The 10,324-nt window shown below is 41.2% G+C and overlaps 2 protein-coding genes across 3 annotated transcripts in view; both read right to left on the bottom strand.

Moving 5' to 3' along the window:
* The window catches only part of LOC111976699 (uncharacterized), a 4,879-nt gene extending 1,755 nt beyond the window's left edge, over positions 1–3,124 (bottom strand). Inside the window, exons 1-5 of the mRNA XM_070449233.1 lie at positions 3,003–3,124; positions 1,335–1,658; positions 834–1,097; positions 373–669; positions 1–189 (exon numbers count right to left, since the gene is read on the bottom strand). The exon at positions 1–189 is cut by the window's left edge and continues 9 nt beyond it. Coding sequence (XP_070305334.1) covers positions 1–189; positions 373–669; positions 834–1,097; positions 1,335–1,658; positions 3,003–3,090 — 1,162 coding nt within the window. The 5' untranslated portion in view covers positions 3,091–3,124. The remainder of the gene's footprint in view (positions 190–372; positions 670–833; positions 1,098–1,334; positions 1,659–3,002) is intronic.
* The window catches only part of LOC139029043 (uncharacterized), a 12,435-nt gene extending 4,787 nt beyond the window's left edge, over positions 1–7,648 (bottom strand). Inside the window, exons 1-7 of one of the 2 annotated variants that reach the window (XM_070447862.1) lie at positions 7,542–7,648; positions 6,864–7,196; positions 6,402–6,662; positions 5,851–6,168; positions 5,433–5,738; positions 5,145–5,240; positions 3,429–4,543 (exon numbers count right to left, since the gene is read on the bottom strand). In XM_070447862.1, coding sequence (XP_070303963.1) covers positions 4,485–4,543; positions 5,145–5,240; positions 5,433–5,738; positions 5,851–6,168; positions 6,402–6,662; positions 6,864–7,196; positions 7,542–7,620 — 1,452 coding nt within the window. In that variant the 5' untranslated portion in view covers positions 7,621–7,648 and the 3' untranslated portion in view covers positions 3,429–4,484. Of the gene's footprint in view, positions 1–3,428; positions 4,544–5,144; positions 5,241–5,432; positions 5,739–5,850; positions 6,169–6,401; positions 6,663–6,863; positions 7,197–7,541 lie in introns of those variants that run through there. The other variant, XM_070447858.1, reaches the window with a different exon arrangement.
* Between the last annotated feature and the right edge of the window lie 2,676 nt (positions 7,649–10,324).

Here is a 10,324-nt window from a genome sequence, read left to right as displayed (position 1 = left end):
GGAGGCTGGGCAGGGTCACACTGAGCGTCCTGTTGGGGTGACTCTCTGTCAGGATGTCCTGTTTGACCAGCAGCCCCCTACTTCCCTCCATCCTCATCCAGGCCAGGGTCACAGGGTCARCGCTCACCTCCGACAACTCACACGTCAGCACCACCGGCTGGCCACCAGGGGGCCCTCCAGATTCAGATACTAAGATAAAGAACAGAAAAAAGTACTGTACTGTACTTTGACCACTGAAAGAGCAGTATACTGTAACAATGTACTGAACATCTGATTAAATTAAATGAAAAGTGTATGGTTGTCATAGTAACCAACAGCCTACGTGAACAGAGTGTCTAATCTCTCATTGTTAAAAGACAAAAGCAAAGTTACCRCGAAWGGTTGTGAGTTTAACCYAGCCGAATYTATYGCRWTCAAAGAAACATGWGAACGTTCCACTATCCTCAAATGTCACTGGTGAGACATGCAGTGGGAAATCATATCCGTTGAATGGGGGAGATGAGAATCGGTCACTTCTGACTTTGTCCGATGAAGTCAGAGTAACAGATGTTGATCTGCTCATGGTCCATGCGGCTCTGCTGTATYTGTTACTAMATCTGCAGATCAACTTCARCTCACTGCTGTTGCTGCTCTCTCGAAACAGATCTATCAATGGTTTATTAAATGTGTCTGGAAAAAGGAAACATTAAAGGGAAAATGCTGATGATATTGTTTGCCTGTATAGTGCAATTATATCACTCTTTTCTTTGAATTATTGAGGACCATATTCCTGAATATTTAACATTTGGTCAAGTCATGTATTAATATATTACATTCATGTTAATGAATCTTACCTGTTTGCACATTCAGTGTAGTATAAACTGTAAACAACAATTCTCCATTCAGTCTGAAATTGCAGTTGYATCTCCCCTGGTAATTCTGAMCGACAGTGTGGATYATCATGTGGGCCGTTTTGTTGTAGAACAACGTGGTGTTAGAAGTGGAATCTCCATCTCTTTCCCACTGAAGTGTGGCCCCATCTGGTAMYCTGGACACCTCGCAACGCACACTCACATCAGAACCKAGATACYCTTSATTACCATTATAGTTTGGTGTCACTGCAAAAAGGAGACGTATATTACTTTACTTAAATTTGTTAAAAGAAGATAAAACGAGCGGAAAAGTGGAAATCAGTGGTTTACATTTTTACAAATCTAAACTGCTTGATAATCAGTATTTAAATGATTACAACAGCAAAAGTTTGGCTCTTATTCTGACATTGACAAGGCCATATACATTGATATTTAAAATGATTCAAATTATACACATTGAGYAACTGAACATGATCAATATACCTTTAAACACAAAACCAAACACCTCAAATCTCGCCAGAACGGCTGAAGCTGGTTTGGTTTGCATGAARACAAACTCTCCAGCAWTTTCAKATTTTGGGGGGAWAGAAAGATCATATCCTGTTCCTTGTGAGAAAGGAGCCTGTATGTTCCWTGAAGGKTTTCTATTCATGGATGAAGTGATTRGGGCTACTGAAGTGTTTGAGTGTCTGCCATCATGTGAGGTCCACATCCATTGGTGRGCTGTCCCTTCCGGAACTGCAGGGYAAACTCGGAGAGTGACTCTGTTATTGGTCTRGGCAAGGAAAAATATCTTCTTTGARAATTCTGTGGAGGGAAGATATTKAAAACGATAMGATAAAAAGCTGKAAAATATCTTTATATTAATATTATTCACTGTTCAAATCTCACATTTTCTCTCGCTCTCTTTCTCAGATGACTCCTAAATAGCTTCATCATACTTGTATGTCGTGCTTTAAAGGGGCAATCTGCTGATAGAACAACAACAAAGCAGTTAACCTGCTACTGATTTGGGAAACAGCTGAGGGATGGGCCTGGAGATATTTATAAAAATGTTTTTAATATATATATTGTTTACAACTTATATTTGGGTACTGATGGGGTACAACAGTTGAACTAAGCTCATAAGGCAGTTCACATCTTCAAGAATCAATGGGTGTATGTCAGGGATGGGCAACTTTGATGGGGGTGGGAGCCATAAAAACTGAACTCATCATGAGGGGACGTAAATTCCTTGCAGGTCTGCATAGCCACATACGCATAATTTCCCCCACACCACCACATAGTGAGCAAAACATTTCAGTATGCCCAATGTTGACAGCGGCGAGAAAAAATATGTTTTAGAGTAAATTTTTTACAATTCCACAGGTTGATAATGTTTTACTAATTCCCTGCAATTCTACACATTTTGCCATGGGGCGGAGAGAAGATTTAGGAATTTTACAGCTAATTTCCTGCAGTTTTACACATTTTGCCATAAGGTGGAGAGAAATGTTTGCAGTTTTTAATATGATATCTGAGTGAGACTGAGTAACAACATCAATGGGGGCCCCCCGGACGGTAATTCGACCATGATTACTAAGTTTAGATAGCTAGCAGCTAGACTAACTTACCAATAGAAACATTGTTTAGCTGACATGGACTAATTGACTGACAATCAGTGACTGCATCAGAGAAAAACTGCTGATGCATAACCAAATGTAAAAAATGTCACATTGTATATTATCCTATTCTAACTCGCAACAGTAGGTTGAGACCCTGACTGAGTAAATTATTTAACTTTTTAAAATGTATTACTTTAATTTATCCGAGGGCCTTCAAAAGGGGCGGGCCGCCAGTTTCCCATCCTGGGTGTACACAGCCGCGGGAAGTAGGGGAGCTGAGGCTGCTGCAGCACCCCCTGAAAAATCTGAATGAAAATATCCTTAAAAATTCACACAAAAATGCAACCCCCTTGACAAAGCATTCTCAGCCCCTCCCCCATCCTCCAATGGCTAAAAGATTACATCATTCCACCCCAACTACTTCCCGCGGCTATGCTGGTGTATATCATTCATTTAAAGGTCTCCAAATGGATGTAGCAACTACAGATTACCTTTTCAATTGGTGACTCTTTTATGTCAAAAATTCAACCAGAAACACGTTACTCACGTTCAGCTGAGAGTCCCTGACCGCATCTAGATATCCACAGCAGAGTCCACAACAACGTTACACCCATAGAGCCACTGTACTGCCCCATGTTGCTGTACGTTACTGTTCTGTTCCCCTCTCTACTCAGTAGCCAACTCATATCATAACTGACGTCTCTGATAAATATGTTCAGGAAATGACTGAAGAAAAGAAGAAGTTCCAAAACTACAGATGTGATGCAATTTAAAATTAGTGCAAATCTGAGTATATAGTACTTCATAAAATCTCACTTTACTTGTATCAGCCATTTACTGTATGTAGCAAACAGGGATTATGGAGCAGGATTAAGGGTTAAATTATCAATGCCACACCACCATCATCATTTTATCTTTATTTAACTAAGCAAGTCAGTTAAGAACAAATTCTTATTTWCAATGACGGCCTAGGAACAGTSMGTTAACTGCRTTGTTCAGGGGCAGAACYACAGATTTTTACRTTGTCAGCTCYGGGATTCGATCTAGCAACCTTTTGGTTACTAGTCCAARGCTCTAACCACTAGGCTACCTGCCGATAATWGGCATSAATGGGATCAAAACAATAGTSAAACATGTCACAGTTTAGCAACATGTAGCAGAATATAATGTAAATCCTGTGCAATTAAAATAATAGAAGTAGTATTATTACAAGCATGTTACAGATTTTAAAATTAATATGGAAACAAGACATTCCTTTTGAAGCAAACAGTGAATATTTGAAATTCCAAAGACCATGATGTCCAAATGCAACCAAAGGCTTTCAAAACCAAAAAGCTGAACTTGCTACATTATAGCCAGTCTCATACAACAGTCCATTCAAAGTTCAAAGCTTTCCTAATACAGGACAATCAGATGGTAAAATAAGCTGAGACACTGTTGACAAACTAGTATTAACATCACAATATATTGTGTACAAACATTATAAACTGAGGATGAATGGAAATGTACATTTCTAGGATGAACTAAATAATATACACCGAGTGGAAAAACATGACTATTTATTCTTGCCCATTCACCCTCTGAATGCCACACGTACACAATCCATGTCTCAATTGTCTCAAAAATCCTTCTTTAACCTGTCTCCTCCTCTTTATCTACACTGATTGAAGTGGACTTAACAAGTGACATCAATAAGGGATCATAGCTTTCAACTGGATTCACCTGGTCAAACTATGTCATGGAAAGAGCAGGTGTTCCTAATGTTTTGTACACTCAGTGTAAATTATTTAGGTCTTTTGGAAAGATGCTTACAGTATCATAACATGGTCATGTTTTCAATATTAGTCTTTGAGGGGAAGGTTGTTGGTGATTAACACATTATTTTAACACCAATTAAGTTTCTATTGCCAGACCTTTTGACAGAACACAGTGTGTCATGTGGTAATTCCGTGTGAAAGACGTCACTGGTTGGTACAGACATGGGTGGGAAAGCTATATTTCAACACAGCCACATAGATTAGCAACAAGGCTATACACTAGTCTCCTCCAGTTGAGCAGGTTCCTCCTTTTGTCTCTGTGTCTGGGTGCCTGGATGGAAGACACAACAACACATCAACCAGAAGAGTTTGCAATGATGATATTTACACACACTAATTCACTAGTTTTCCACTCAGTACTTATGAAAGGTGATCATGTATGTGTAACCGATGTGAAATAGCTAGCTAGGTAGCGGTGGTGCGCGCTAGCAGCCTTTCAGTCGGTGACGTCACTTGCTCTGAGACTTGAAGTAGTGGTTCCCCTTGCTCTGCAAGAGCCGTGGCTTTTGTGGAGCGATGGGTAACGATGCTTCGTGGGTGACTGTTGTTGATGTGTGCAGAGGGTCCCTGGTTCGCGAGGGGACGGACTAAAGTTATACTGTTACATATGTTACTACATAATGTTAATTTAAGTTGTAGTTCACTACAAAATCAAAGTTGGTCATACATTTGGAGACTTTAAAAGATCTCTGATCTGAAGATCGATCCACGTCCCATGTGAAGGCTAGCTCTGCCTCGGTCCAAAATGAAAGAGAAAGATAGGTACTGTKTAACGCAGTCATTTTAGATGGTGCCTCAATGTCCCATTCCTTTGGGATTGGGTTGGATGRCTTTTTTATGGAGAGTCTATCCAAGACGGAGTGTCTCCTTACCGTTTGGTCTTCGACAGTAGAACCCGAGAAGTCCCAGAATTCCTAGGGTGGCAGCCATTGTAATCACCCCTCTGACCACTGTCTCGGTGCCCATCCCTAAGAAACAGAGACCTCTGTTAGATTATATTAAACATGGGGACCTCTCCAGCATGGTAACCTATTTATTTTGTTACGCTAGGCCTATGCCAGGGGAAAGCAGAGGTCCAGTGGGGAAAAATGTGTTTGGATTGAGATATGTTGGAACAGATTGGGTCAAATTGAAAAGAGTCTATCATAACATGTTGTTACCTGTCATTGAAGACATTGTTGTCTGTGTGGGGAGTGTGAGCGTCAGGGAGGCTGTTACTCTGAGCATGCCCTCTGTGAACACAGCACACTGCCAGTGCAGCTGGTCCCTACGGAGGCTGGGCAGGGTCACACTGAGRGTCCTGMTGGGGRGATTCTCTGTCAGAATGTCCTGTTTGACCAGCAGCCCCCTGCTCCCRTCCATCCTCAMCCAGGRRAGGGTCACAGGGTCACRGCTCACCTCCGACACCTCACACGTCAGGACCAYCGGATGATTCCTGGGGAATCCACTAGGCGGCACTGCAGAGACTGAAATGGAAATCTGGAGATCATTGGGGATCTGTTATCTGTTTTCTCAAATATAAGTAAAATAGATCATTCTGAAAAATGCACCTTGGATARTTAAAATGATAATGCTCACCCTTTAGGGTTACCACATTAATAGAGGCAACTAGGAGGTTTTCAAAATAGCAGTTGAACCTCCCACAATCTTCAAACTTCACCGGTGAGAAGTAGAGAGGGAAGTAGTATCCATTGAAGTCCCCGTATGAAAATCTCTCATTAAACGTGTCATTGGATCCGTACATTGCAGTTGTCACAACGTGAACCTCTTTAGCTGTAGATAGTGGGGTCCAGGACCATGATGCATGGGAGTACCCATCTGATGTCATACAAAGCAGTGTCACCAGAGAGCTGTTGGAGCTCTCTCTGTACATTGTGAGAGTGGCATCAGACGAAACTGTGGAGAAAACCATAGTGGTGTTCAGTCAGAGGGGAAAGTTTAATTTAAATCCAAAGTCTAAATGGCATTATGGATCCATTTTATTGTAAATGTAACTAATGTGATCACCATTTATCCATTTAAAATGAGACCAAAATMATTGATTGTCAATGACTACTGATCAAGAGGACAACATTCACATTTCACATAAAGGTTTTGATATTTCAGTTGGATAAGAACACATTTTYTACCTTCCTCAATTCTGACAGCATTAGAGACATTATATAACAGTGTTCCATTCTGTCTAYAAGTGCAGTAGAATGCCCCCTGACTCTCCGGATGAACACTGCGGATGATCATGTGAAGAGTGTTATTGTAGAACAGCGTGGTGTTAGAAGTGTAATCTCCATCTCTTTCCCACTGCAGTGTGGCCCCATCTGGTAGGCTGGACACCTCGCAACTAACACTCACATCAGAACCCAGACGAAATGAAGGCCAAAAGGAAGGTGTAACTGAAAAAACATGGAATTTAAAAATGGTTACAATGTAAACTTACTGTCCAACCTAAAACAATAATGTGAATGAACAATTACGGTGAAGAATTTTTTTCTGGAAGCTGGCTTTCGAAACGATTTAATCATTGGAAGGTATTTTGTCATTATGGAAGATTCACGATGGCTTGTCTATACGAAACATACACAGAATTTACTTACTTTTTGTGGCGAAGATCTCAATCTTAACCAATGGGACATTTGCTCTTACCAACAAAAACACCCCTGCACATTCAAACTTCGGCTTCACTGTTACGTCATAGTCTTTGCTGCAAGAAAAGTACTCTGTGAAAGGTGGACTAACCACTAGCCTAGAGGATATTGCTCTGGCTATTTGAATCTCTGAGTATCTCCCATCATGTGAGGTCCACTCCCAGCTGAACTCTGACCAGTGAGATTGAGCCAGGTCTGACACAGACTGTTGAGCCTGGTCTGACACAYACAGATGCACACTCTCTGTCTGACCTGAGATCAAGAAGATGCTCCTCTTCATCACTGTGTGTGGACAATGAGACACAGATCTGGTCAAATAACAGTTTTAATTCACCCCATAACAGTTTCAAAATGCACAGATTATTTATTGTGAATCTGGTTTAAAGCCCCTTATTTAAAAAAAAATCAAGGACAACCGATTCAAATTAGAGAATAGGTTTTCAAAGTCTAATCGGTATACCAGTTTCCCTCTGATAGTCATAGAAACTGTCCATACTGTACATCATGTAATCCTTGTCCCAGATATTTGGGTTTTGAATTAAATATTCTGCTTGTAGAGTTTTAAACAAGATGTTCAGAGCAACAAAATAATGATGATGAAATGCATACAGTAAAAACTGAACTCACCCTCAGCAGAATTCCCTGATATGCATAACAGGATCCACCACTGAATAACCATAATGTGGTCCATACCCTGACCTGACATTTAACTCCGGGTTCCACCAATATCTGAGAAACAACTCGAGACAAAGTGAAGGAGCATAGCACATTCTTACATTGAAACAGCAGCTTGCACAATTTCCGCTGTCTTGTTCAGTTACATCTCATCATCACACTATTGCATTCATCATTGTAGCAACTTGTTCTCTTAAACTGATAATGTGAAGGTTTTCTCAGTTGATTTGAACCGTTAGCATTTGTGTTACCCATTTTGACCATTGAATGCCATGGTCGGATGGCCGAGCCAGGCGCTGTCTGATATCTAATTATAGTCTAATCTAATTTAGGTATAGTTACAGTAATGGAATGGACCCAGAAAATTGTATGTGYTTTTATTCTCAATTACGTTAATAATACTTTAACAAAAACAAACCATGGGTAAAAGGTCAAATTTAAACTGGAATTGAACTGGAATTTAAATAGAATCAACTCAAACTAGGAACAATTTTACTTAACATGATCTAAACTGGTGTTACAGGAAGCAGTTTGTTCGTCATATCACCAGACCTATACAGTGATTCATTAAAAACATATGGTAGAGTATGGTAAAGTGAAGTGCATAGCAATGTTATAATGGGGTTACGTCCATTAAGGTTCATTAGCTTTAAAGGCACAATGCAGCTTTTTAAACATTTATATTAAATCGTTTCTGGATAACAATTTAGAACTTTACTGTAATAGATTTCCATTAAAAGGGTCAAAAATACTTTTTGGGAGTGGTCTGAGTGGGAAGGGAAAAACTGAAACATAGCTGTTATTGGCAGATCGTTTTGGAACTCTTTGTTATTGGTCTATTAACCAATTTACCACATGCTGATGTCATGAAGGAAAACCGAAACTTACGCCCATTCAAACCCGCTGATTAAAAGGTCCTTTGCAGATTGTGTTTTCAACCAGAAACTTTCAGGAATTAAAACGTAGCAATTATTTTTTCTAACTTTTACAGTGTTAGTTTCATCAGCTGTTTTAAATGGGCCTTTAAATGGCGGCAGCGTAGTCTAATGGTTAGAGCTTTGGACTAGTAACTGAAAGGATGCAAGGTTGAATCCCCGAGCTGACAAGGTACAAATGAACAAGGCAGTTAACCCACTGTTCCTAGGCCGTCATTGAAAATAAGAATTTGTTCTTAACTGACTTGCCTAGTTAAATAAAGGCCAAATAAAAAATAGAAGTTAGAGCCATGGGTCAAATTGCATGGGTTTTAATACTGTTTGATTCCTGAAAGTTTAGTATGAAAAATTGTTATATGAAGCAGGATTAGCATGATAAACACAATACATACAGTATATAGCTTAAATGTATTTGATAGACAATCCAATGCTGAAAGCCTTTGATAGTATAGGTCTATGTACTTTCTCAGCAGAGAAATATCTCCCCTACTTGGTTCCTTATTGGTATGGTACAAAGCATAAGCATGACAAGAGTGTATAAGATCATCCACTCAGTAGCGTATTCATCACAGTCACTGAACGTAGACAGCATCATTATTTTACAACTTTTATGTTTTAAGCAGACCACCATAGTGCCTGTGCCCAAGAACACCAAGGTAACCTGCCTAAATGACTACCGACCCGTGCACTCACGTCTGTAGCCATGAAGTGCTTTGAAAGGCTGGTCATTGCTCACATCAACACCATCATCCCAGAAACCCTAGACCCACTCCAATTTGCATACCGCACCAACAGATCCACAGATGATGCCATCTCTATTGCACTCCACACTGCATTTTAACACCTGGACAAAAGAAACACCTATGTGAGAATGCTGTTCATTGACTACAGCTCAGCGTTCAACACCATAGTGCCCTCAAAGCTCATCACTAAGCTAAGGACCCTGGGACTAAACACCTCCCTCTGCAACTGGATCCTGGACTTCCTGACGGGCCGCCCCCAGGTGGTAAGGTTAGGTAATAACACATCCGCCACGCTGGTCCTCAACACGGGGGCCCCTCAGGGGTGCGTGCTCAGCCCCCTCCGGTACTCCCTGTTCACTCATGACTGCATGGCCAGGCACAACTCCAACACCATCATTCAATTTGCCGACGACACAACAGTGGTAGGCCTGATCACCGACAACAACGAGACAGCCTATAGGGAGGAGGTCAGAGACCTGGGCGTGTGGTACCAGGACAACAACCTCTCCCTCAACGTGATCAACACAAAGGAGATGATTGTGGACTACAGGAAAAAGAGTAAGGAGAATCCTCAGAGATTCTCATTCCGGTGTTTCAAGCTAGACCACTGATCCCAGCCAGTGGTCCTGACGTGTGAGGTGTCGGAGGTGAGCGGTGACCCTGTGACCCTGGCCTGGATGAGGATGGAGGGGAGCAGGGGGCTGCTGGTCAAACAGGACGTCCTGACAGAGAGTTATGCCAACAGGACGCTCAGTGTGACCCTCCGTAGTGACCAGCTGCACGGGCAGTGTGGTGTTCACAGAGGGCATTCTCAGAGCTACAGCCTCCCTGACCGTCATAGACTGGGGGTCACAGTACCAAGCTGTTCTGTTAGGTTCATCTCCAGAGTTGCAGTTCAACGTCATCTCACTGATGTTGGAACTCTCTCTATACAGAGCGTAGGGAGGATTCTTTGTATCTGAGAAGACATAATAAAATATACATATTGCTATTAAAAGCATGCCCTGATTTATTCCGTTCAACAAGAGGAGAAAATATAAGAAATACTGAAAATGAA

Source organism: Salvelinus sp. IW2-2015, linkage group LG2 (genome assembly GCF_002910315.2).
Source record: "Salvelinus sp. IW2-2015 linkage group LG2, ASM291031v2, whole genome shotgun sequence".
Lineage (NCBI taxonomy): Eukaryota > Metazoa > Chordata > Actinopteri > Salmoniformes > Salmonidae > Salvelinus > Salvelinus sp. IW2-2015.
Note: the sequence above shows the minus strand (reverse complement) of the source record. Positions and strands in the feature narration are given on the sequence as shown.